Source organism: Primulina eburnea, chromosome 6, assembly GCF_022965805.1.
Source record: "Primulina eburnea isolate SZY01 chromosome 6, ASM2296580v1, whole genome shotgun sequence".
NCBI classification, from domain to species: domain Eukaryota; kingdom Viridiplantae; phylum Streptophyta; class Magnoliopsida; order Lamiales; family Gesneriaceae; genus Primulina; species Primulina eburnea.
The window spans coordinates 1,598,930-1,610,283 of record NC_133106.1 but is presented as its reverse complement, the minus strand read 5'-3'; the positions used below and the strand labels follow the sequence as shown (position 1 = coordinate 1,610,283).

Genomic DNA, 11,354 nt, shown 5'->3' with positions numbered 1-11,354 from the left:
GCGGTGGTTTTGTGTTGGGCAAGGAGCTGTCTCCGGCGGTGTGGGGCGATGGCTGGGCGAGGCTCGAGCGGTGGCTCGAGTGAGGCGGTGGCTAGGGGGTGTACGACGGTGATGAGGGGCTGATGATGCGGTTGCGTTAGGGTTAGCACGGCTGGAGAAGGCTGATAAATGAAATCGAAGAAAAATTTTTGTATAGGTGAAGTGGGAATGAAAGCAAGATTACGATTTGATTTGTTTCCAAATCTTTGGAGACTGACAAACGGCTGGAAGAAAATGCAGAACTCGTACCCGGTGACCCAAGGACAGCACAGCTAATCGAACTTCGAACCTACGATTCAGTTCGACTCGGGAGGGGAAGACTAGTGATACCCCATGGATTGGCCCATTACTCCTGGCCCAGCCCTAGCCCAAATGGAAGACAGGCCCATCAAGGGCCCAGGTATTCTCTTATAAATATCAGGTTTGAGTGTTAATTCATTCATACAATATATTGTTTTCAGCAGCACCCTTAGCTGCTCCCCCCATATATCTCAGTCACTGACTTGAGCGTCGGAGGGGCTACGTCAGGACACCCTCTTGGCCCCCTCCTAACGATCTTACTTGTGATTTCAGGCTCAGGATAATTTCAAAACCTGCGTCTAGACTAGTGACACTTGCTGGAATCGGACCCTAAATTTCTCGTGAGTATCAGACATCATTTTTGAAATGTACGTTGTAGGACCCTCGGTTCTTGATTGAAGCGAATAGCAACAAAAAATGGTTTTAAGTTATTAGATGCATATGCATTATAAACTCTACATATTGTCATTCAGGGAACAACTATGATGACTCCTTACATGGATTATTAGATTCAAGATCATCTGGTTAATGTTGAAAATGTTATTCATCCTATGGCAGTCATCATAGATTGTGAAATGGTTTCTGGTGGAAGTGATGGATCGATTGATCTCTGTGCAAGGGTATGCCTTGTTGATGAGGATGGGAAGATAATTTTCCACACTAACGTGGTATCTCAAATTCTGTTTACCAACTATAGGTATCTGTGTCATGTGCATTTTATATTTCCAAGATACCTAAGACATTGATGATTCTGTAAGTAGGAAAGCTAGTCGATCATGGTTCTAAGCAAAACTTTTCCATCAGGTATGATGTCACGTGTGCCACAAAGGACCATTTGAAAGATGTCATGCCACTTAACGAAGTGCGAAATCAAATTCTCCAGTTACTCTACAGTGGGGAGTCAATTGGGAAATTAAGATTGAATGATAGAAAAGCTAGAGTACTTGTGGGGCATAGCCTTCAGCATGATTTAGATTGCTTGCAAATGAATTATACTGATCATCTGCTGAAGTGAAGTCATCCCCATGGTCACTACAAGGTTGCATCACCATATTCATGATATACAATTTTGTTGATTCCTCCAGCAAACAAGATATTCGAGCATAAGTTCTAAGCGAGCAGCAAATATGGCACTGTAGTTGAAAGTAAAATTCTGCTAAATGGTCCGTGACTGTCCTCCAAACTAAATAAGGAAATGTAGTATGAAATGAATTTGAAGTCTTGCGTTTTTTATGGGGGAAGCTTTGGAAGTCCTTGGATATACTTAGTATTACATGTTACTATGCTATTTCTCGCTTAGATCATGCTCTATAATCTCGAAGAATAAGAAGTTGTTTGATAAAAAACCAATGACTGACATTTGGAAAATGAAATATTATTATCCCTAGCATTATGTATTTTACTTTTCCTGTGTTTCAATTTTCTCATACTTCTTAACATTCTTTTCCCAATGCAAATTATGTCTATTGTGATATGGTACACTATTGGAACATTTATGTTCGCAATCTTAATTTTGATGTGAACAAAACTTGTTTGTTTGTTTTAAATAATCTACCTTAAGTGCGCAGATAACTGAAACTGAAATAATCAGTTACAAGCCAAAAATAAAGCTGTCGAAGACACCAACTGATCAACCAAACTAGACCAGTTCAACTGATGTGTCATAAATGAGTTCAACTGATTGTTCAATTGATAGGTGGTTCAGCAGGAGAACCTCAAAAGCCCGGCCAGCTGAAGGAATGTTCAACTGATGAAGAGCCCAACTGAAGATCAGTTCAACTGAACAATAGTGAAATCAGTTCAACTGACGAGTCAACTGATTTCAGCAGCCTAACTGAAGACCAGTTCAACTGAACAGTTCAGAAAATCAATTGCAGATCAAGACAAGATGAAATAAGTGGAATCTAGTTGTGCGCGTACAAAAAAAATTTTCCAGTCAAAGGACAATAATGGACGTTGCATCAGAGCTTAAAAACAAAAATGTTCCAGAAAGAACAAGACAAATTTCGAGTAACAGATTCAAAATGCGACAGATACAATAATTGAGTCTCACTGTACGATCGAACTTCGCACCTATAAATAAAGGGTGAAGATCAGTGAAGAAAAATATACGACACAAGAGAGAAAAGAAAAGGGCACACTTCAAAGTCATATCAGCTTAAGAGAGAAGCATTCAGTCCAGTCGAAGGAACACTTAAACGTGTTATCAGCTTTAGATTAGAAGCATATTTCCCTCAGTGTGTGAGAACACTTTCGGGTATTTTTAAGAGATCAGTTCACACACACCCACACCACCACCACTCAAATACAGTCTTGCACAAAGAAAATAAACTTGTGTATGTAGTCTTTCTCACATAGACGTGTAGTCTTTCTCACATAGACGTTAAAGAAGTGTTGACTGGAAGGTGCTGCCTTCAGTTTAGTCTAGGAGTTCAGTTAAGGCAGTGAGTAAGTCCTAAGTTGGGTGGGTTTGTACAAGTTTTTGTATAGATCAAATTTTTCTAGTGAATCATATCCGAGGTGGTAGAAGGGGTAACGTATGAGCAGTTGAAGTTTCCGAACATCCATAAAAATCTCTTGTGTATTAACTTTTTAACTCTTGTTTTCAAACTGATTTAAATAGTTAGAGCATCCGTTGGTTCAGTTCTCATCATAACTGAACTAATGAATGCAAAAACTAATCTAGTCTTTTGGTTATCCAGTTACACAAGATATACAAATATATCAGTGTTTTTTAACGAACGATTATTTCGAGTGTTTTCCGCTTGGTTCTATACCAAACTCGATCTAATTCATCGGTGTAAACATTATTAGAACACGAGCTATTGCAGTTCTTGGAGAATATTTTGTTTCAAGCACCTCAAGGTACTCTGCACTAGATCCTTCACATACTTTATCTGTATTTAATCTTTTCATGCTTCTGAACATTCAGGGATACGACAAAGTTCCATCCTTTGATGAAGACAAATCTCGTGAGCCATTCACTCAAGTACCTCGTCAAGACGTATCTTTTGTAGGCTATCTTTGTTTTGATGCTCTTAGGCTTCTCTTGAGCTGTCAATAATGTTTTTATCCATCGTAGTCTATCTCATCTATATCAACATTTTCAAGAAAGGCAACAAACCACAAATTTGCTAGAATACTGCTTAATCTTATAGCAAGTTTTTGTTTGTCACCTACAGCTTATTTACCACACAATTTCATACTCTTTTATCTCCCGATGTGATATTTCCTGTTACTCTGACTGAATGTTAGGTGTGATATATTTATAGATTTCTTTCTCACATTCACGATAGGACGAGTGATGTAAAGATATTGTGATTGATGGTGTAACACCGAGTATCATAAAATATTTGTGCTATATCGCAAAATAGAATCCCCAACACGAATAGAGAATTTTTTGTTGACTTGGGTTAATGGCATGGAAAGTATGATATCCAGTTAGAGATGCATGATCCTTATGAAGATTGCATATCAGTGATGAGGTTGTATAAGAGATTATGTGCAGGTCCGGAACATAGTGCTCAACCTGCCCGAAAGCCTCCACGAGTTCCTTTTGTCAACCTTTTCAAAGACAATCGTATGGAGAATGATACTAGGAAACTTGAGTTCTTCGCTCCCGAAACAAACAGACTAAAATTATCTTATGATGACATTGACTCAATTGAAAAGACATGTGGTTTTTGCTTGATGGGCTATGTCATTAGTGGAGAACCCCTACTAGTGCTTTCCTCGACCTGGTCAAAAAATGGGGGAAAGATATCCACTTCCAAACTCATGAGAGAGGATGGATCGTCTTTATTTTTCCCACTGCTGAAATAAGGGATTCTATACTTAGTGGAGGACCATATATGGTTTATGGATACCATATATTTATCAAAGAGATGCAAAGATGTTTCCGATTCAGGGAAGAAAACTTAAATGCTATTCCGGCTTGGGTACAAATCCATGGCTTACCTCCAGATTGTTGGACCACTTCATTCTCGGTAATATATTCTCGAAACTGGGCTCACCGATTCATATGGATCTTTTAACTCATGGATGCAAGAGAGTAAGGTATGCTAGAGTCTTGATAAAAATTAATGTTTTTGATCCTCAAGTGCATGAAATCCAAGTGGAACTGTCTATTGGGATGGTGACGGTTAATATTGTGTATGAACAAGACATTAAATTTTGCAATGGCTGCCGTAGAGCAGGGCATGATGTTTCCTGTTGCCCCACTTTGGCTTGAGGAGAACATGTTGTGGGCACAGGTCATTATCCATCGAACACTACCAGATTTCGATCGAAAAGCGTGGTTGGAGAAGAGACCGATCACGTGGTCGTTCGAGAATGGTTAGTAAACATAGGCATGAACCACCTAGCTTGAACCACAACTTGTGGTGATGGTTGGTGATATGGAGGACATTCGGGCTGTGAAACACGTGCAGCCTACTTGTCCTGATGACGACTTACAGAAGCATATTGATAAAAGAAAAAAGATTGTTGAAAGTTAATTCCAGAGGCTCAGGGACTTGCTTGCACACCATGTTGAGGAAGAAGAACCATTCATTGAAGTAACAAGCACGAAGAGTAAAAAGAAAATTAAGAGTAAGAAGAAGAAGACTGACGAGGTCAAAGGGCAGAAGGACATGAACTTGTCTAAATTCCTCGAAGATTTTGATGATACTAACTCATGTGATACAGGATATCGATTAGAGGGGAATAACAACTTGAGAAAAAATACTTTGGGAATGAAGATAAGGGGTGGCAACCTACAATTGCCTCTGGTTGTTGATGAAGATAGCATGTTGGAATATTACGGGTCTCCACAAGCCCTTAAAACAAAGGAGTGTCCGTGATATGGTAAGAACGCATAAGATAGATGTTTTGGTATTTTGGAATCCAAGTTGGATGACAAATCAGTGCAGAGTATGCTACGTATTCACTTCCCATGTATGCAAGCATGCCATAATTTCTTGCTTTCAAATAAAGATAGGATTGTTGTGTTGTAGAATCCGGTTACAGTTGATGTTAGCACTATCAGTATGCATGACAAGTCATTCACCTTCGAGTGACTTGCTTAAAAGAACAAGAAAAATGTTCTGTATTGCTTTTGTGTATGGCTTTAACACCATTGTCCTAAGAAGAACACTTTGGGAGGATTTGAATTACTTTGGGGAACATGTTAGAGTAGATGCCCTGCAAGCCAACGGTTGGCTGGGGAAGTTATTGACTCAAGTGAAATAAACAATCTTTATTTTAATATAATTTAACTTTTTATGGTCTTGTTATACTTTATCTGTATACCCATGCGAACAGCATAGATAAAGTCCTTGATTATGCTTTAATACAAATGAATCGTAATTCGATGTTGAAACTCATTTGTAAACACTGCATATTCTAAATTCGTTCCTAGTCGATTCAGCCGCCTAAAACGGGGATAAAGGCCGCTTGAGCTCGAGACTAGCATCTGTGATGTTGTGTACTGCGTTTCTTGGTAAGGGCATGGAGATGTCCAAACATGCAGATGGGTAGTCATATGATGATTATACCGAACAACCCTCCCTCGGACTTTCCAAGTGGTTATCATTCATCGAGAGGATAAGTCCGTGGTTATGATTGTACACCATTAGTCCTTACGACCCGGGACAACACTGAGGCTCTATATGCTAGGGCTGTGCTTTGACTCGTTTACCGGCTCCAGGAGAGTCATCAGGTGGCGAGGTTGGGTACAGTTGCGACACATATAGGAGCCAGTGCATTGTAGTCGGGGATTCACCGCTCACCTACGGGTGTGGATATCCTATGTGATCTAATGTAATAATAGTGCATGGAATCTCTGGCCAGAGTATGAGATGTACGTTGGAGAAGGAGTTCTCCAATAGTACACGCGATGCCACTATTATAGTTATCACATAGTTATCGAATTAATATGCAACCCTCGATGAACCAATGGTTGCAGATTCGATCGGGATATATGAGATGAAGGGACCGTACTGTACGTTAATCATAATCGACTGGTTCTTGCAGGCACTATCAGTGATACCTAGGGGATCATGGGGCGATGCTACTAGACGCTCTTACCATGATCCGATGGGTGCTATCAGAAATGAGTTCTGACATTCTTGATCAAGGTGTTGATAGAAAGAATGGGGCTAACTAGGGTAAGCCCGAATAAAGGATTCTGTCCTGAATCACAAAGAGTTGTGAACCCACGGCTAGCTGTATCCCTGAACCATTGAGGGTCACACAAGTACTGGATTGTTTGTTCCCGTTGAGAGAATAAATTCAAAAGTTGAATTTATATTATATAGTAAATTCAAGGAGTTGAATTTATGATAATTAAATTTTGAGAGAATAAATTCAAAGAGTTGAATTTATAAAATTTGAGAATTTAATTTATTAAACTCAAATGTTGGGTTTATTAAATATTAAATTTTGGAGGTGATGTAAATTCAAGTAGTTGAATTTATAATTTAAATAATAAATTCAAATGTTGAATTTATAATGTATTTAATTTATTAAGCTCAAAAGTTGAGTTTATTAATTAATAAATTAAATGAGGTGGGTATGTTTAATGGGCTTGTAAGAGTACAAGTCCATCATAATAAATAATTAAAGTTTTAATAGGCTTTGATTAAATTAATTAAACTAGTTGGACTAGCCTAATTAATTAAATCAAGCACATTAATGTTAATTATGTCATTATGTATTATTTAACTATAAATAAGAGTTTAACCTAGCCACCCACTTGAAGGGATTCGTGAATTCCATCTCCAAAAGGGACAAAAAATTCGGCCACTTGCTTTGAAGAAAAGAAAATATTGTGCCGTCTCTCAATTTTTCTTCTCCTACGCAAAATCTCTTCCATATTTACTAGTGCAATTTGGAAGAGGAATATACAGTTCAGTAGTGGACCTAATTAGAAGGAAAGAAAGGAGTCTATTGAAGAAAGTTCGTAGGGATTCATCAAGAGCTAGATCCGTAATACCGGATCAGTTGGTGCCACGTGATTTATTCACAAAGGTATAATTTCTAACATCCTATGCATGTTGAAAATGAAAACCATACGAGCGTCCAAACAAATATATTTTGATTGTCAAAATAAAATAAAATTTTTTTAAAACTTCCGCTGCGTTTGGGCGTGTAGAAAAACGAGATCCAACAGAACATTGCCAATTGCCGTAGATGCTGCTAGGAGACTTTAATAATGTTGTCACCTGACGAGCAAAAAAGAGGGTTACCGGTCAAGAACTATGAGACTAATGATTTTGTTGAATGTGTTAACTCTCTTGATTTGCAAGATCTTCGTTTCTTAGGATGTTTATTCACGTGGAGTAGCCCATCTGTGTGCAGTAATTGGATATGGTACTTTTGAACTCCTCTTGGATGAGTTCAAACCTTGATGGCATAGCGGAATTTTTGGCTCCGGGTTATGTCTCGGATCACACATTGACAGTGGTTTCCCTACTGGATCAGTGCGTGAAAACCAAAAAACCATTCAAATTCTTCCATATGTGGACACTCAGTGATGAGTTTGTAGAGATTGTGGACAGAAACTGGTACTTCAATGGTCATGAGACGTGACAATATCGGCTGAAGCAATTATGTAAAAGGCTCAAACGACCTCTTTGGCCTTGAACATGAAGAAGTTTAGCAATATTTCTGTGAGAGCAAGGGCAGCAAAAGATATGCTAGAGAGTCTACAGGTCATGATGCAAAAGAATGGAACCATGGTCGATGGATACAAGGAGATAAGAAAGGAAGCTGAATTTTTATTGGAAGCTGAATGATCGTTTATTGAACAAAAAAAATGTTAATACATCAAGCAAGGAGATAGATGTACCAAGTTCTTTCATGATCTTATTAAGAGAAACAACAAGAAGCTCTAGGTTGCTGCAATACGAAAATATGATGGTTGTACCACGACAGATTCATTGGAAATTTCTCAGCAGTTCATTGAGCTCTCCAAATGTTTATTGGGTTGAAAGGTTGGAAGAACAAACGTGAAATTATGCATATTAACTGATGGAACATGTGTTTCAGTGAATGATTGGCAGCAACTCACAGTGCCTGTTACCATGGATGAAGTCCGATGTTGCACGGTATTTTACAAAATAATTTCCAAAGTCCTAGTTGAGAGGTTGATAAAGGTTATTGGGGGCTTAGTTGATGAGGCACTGTCAGCTTCCTGAAGGGCGGATCCATTGCTGATAATATCCATCTTGCTCAAGAATTGTTTTGTAAGTATACTCGTAAGCATGGCTCCCACGATGCATGCTGAAGGTTGACATCCAGAAAGCCTATGATACGGTGGACTGGAAATTCTTATGTGAGTTACTTATCCTTAACTTCCCTACCAAATTTGTTGATTGGATAATGGAATGTGTCTCTAGAGCTTCGTATTCTGTTATGCTCAATGTTCAATTTAATGGGCACTTCGATGGAAAGAGGGGACTAAGACAAGATGACCCTCTATCTCCATTTTTATTTACTCTCTGTATGGAGGTACTTCTAGATCAATCAAGCGTGTGTCAAGAGCTAACTCATTTGGGTTCCACCCGGAATGCAATAATCTGCATGTAACTCAACTGGATTATGCAGATGATTTGCTACTTCTTTCTCGAGGGGATAAGCATAGTGTATCTTTGGTTATGAACTGTCTGAATAGATGGCAGGGTTGAAGTAACATTCTAAAATCGAGTATTTGCATGGAAAGTGTTGATACGTGGGTTGAGCATAGAATGCTTTGAGTTACTGGGTTCATTCGAAGCGAATTATCGATCTGTTATCTTGAGATTCCCTTAGCTTCAAGGAAACTTTGATATTCAGACTACAGTCGACTTGTTGATGCAGTTGATACCAAGTTCAAGTCATGGCCACGACACTCGTTGTTGTATGCAAGGAAACTTGAACTGATCATATTAGTGATTTAGGGAGTGGATTGTTTTTTGTTATCTATCTTACCCATTTCGGCTAACATCTTGAATGCTATTTATGCTATGTGCAGGAAATTTGTGTGGCTTAGTAAGCGCCTTCCCATTGCTTGGAAGTAGCTTTGTAGACCTTTTGAAGATGGACGTATGGGTTTGAACAACCTCAAAGCTTGGAATGAAGCACTGATTTGTAAAACTGTCTGGAAAATTCATATGAATAAATATAGCTTGTGGATAAAATGGGTGAATCATAATTACAACACATTTGGTTATGTTTGGCAATGGAGATGGAGATGAGAAGCTCACAATTGGTTAAGCAGATTTTGAGTCTAAGAGATATGATGGTTCGAGACTTGGGATCGGTGGGTCATGGGTGCGGCAGTTTCATGCCTAGATCATTGGTTCAGTGGAAGTGCATGGCTAAATCATGCGTATCATTTCTTCAATAAGATAGTGGGAAGATGGCCTTGGATACCTCTGTTGGGGAAATCCTTCCTGCCAAAACACTGATTTGCTCTTTTGTTATTTGCGCACAATAAGTTTCTCACAAGGGATCGACTTGGACACGTCACTGATAAGTCTTATGCACTTTGCAAGGATTTGGATTCTTTTGACCATTTATATTTGCACTTTTTCAAGGAAGATTTGGGATGGCGTAAGGGAGTGGCTAAGGTATGAGAAAGCTTATGGGCTCATCAACAGCTACACTTAAAGCATTTAGAGGCGCCTACCGAGGTAATTCAATTCTCAATAAGATGAGATGTGCTGCACTTGTGGCCGCAGTCTATAGTGTTTGGAATGCAAGGAATCGTGCAATGTTCAAGGGTGAGAAGCCGGATGTCAAAGTCATACTCGAGAATATTAAAATTCTAAGCTTATGTTGTATTCCTAGTGCGATTTCGGTTATTGATGTTTTGTAGTAACGTTTTTATGGTTCTGAACTCATTATGGTAGCTCTCGCTTGGAGATGTCCAGTGTAGTTGTACACGCACTATCTTTTTATCTTATTTAACGGAAGTATTTTCATTAAAAAAAGAGACCACACACTCTTTTAATACATGAGAACAAATACCTCACAAATATTATTGAACTAAGCACTTAAAAGCTATGATATGAGAAAAAGAACTGAGAATGAGATGAGAAATAAGGTGAATTGATGCACTTATTTATAAGCACTCTTCCTCGTCTGAACGCAAGAAAAATCCGCACATTTGCATCGTCTTAATATGGATATAAATTCAAATATGCTACCTAATATAATAAATGTGCAACCCTACTTTTTTTTTTATTTTGTACAATTATTTCACATGATTTGTCGACCTTATGGTCCCATGAACACCCTATTAATAGATCAAAGATCAGAAAAAGCCAATGATTATTGGATTGCAAGGCGGTTGTGAATATGACATCTGACGAACTATTTGATATATTGAAATCGAATCTCAAGTGTTGATGCTTGGATTCGCAGCAAAGAATGCATTTACAAAGGCAGAAACTCCAACAGTTAGAAAGTGAGAAATCGATCTTGCTGAATAAAAGGTTCACTTGTTGCATTTGTGGAAATGGGTGTTGGCAGTTGAATCATCTTGCATGGTTCTTGAATCTTATATGAATTTTTGTAAAATGAGTTGTGACTGTTCAAACATATATTTGAGAAGTTTATTTGCACATGCCAAATTAAGTATGAGTAATTATGTAAGTTATGACATAAAAATCGTTTGTGAAATTCTATCATCAAGTTTGGGAGTTAAGAACCTTTTTTTTTTTTGAGAAGAACCTTTTTAAATAGTTCATTCTTTTTAAATTTAATCATCTTCCTTGTCCGAAATATAAGTTTGTTTTTTTGAAGGAAAAGATATCCAAATGTTTCTCTTTTAACTCAAACCCTTTATATTTTGAGTCAAAAACTTATGTAAGACGGTCTCATGGGTCATATTTTGAGAGACATATCTCTTATTCGGTCATCTATAAAAAATATTAATTTTTATGCTAGGAGTATCGGTACGGCTGACTCGTCTCACATATAAAGATTCATAAGACTAGGGCTGGGATCGGGTAGGGACCCGTCCCGTAACCCCCTAACCCGATCCCCGTCCC

The 11,354-nt window shown here is 38.3% G+C and overlaps 1 protein-coding gene across 1 annotated transcript; it reads left to right on the top strand.

The window, feature by feature from the left end:
• The first annotated feature begins 770 nt into the window (after nucleotides 1-770).
• LOC140833674 (RNA exonuclease 4-like) lies at nucleotides 771-3,356 on the top strand. Its single transcript, XM_073198000.1, has 3 exons — nucleotides 771-1,036; nucleotides 1,144-1,350; nucleotides 3,272-3,356. The coding sequence occupies exons 1-3, from the start codon at nucleotides 891-893 to the stop codon at nucleotides 3,354-3,356; spliced, it is 438 nt and encodes a 145-aa protein (XP_073054101.1). The 5' UTR covers nucleotides 771-890.
• The last annotated feature ends 7,998 nt before the right edge of the window (nucleotides 3,357-11,354 follow it).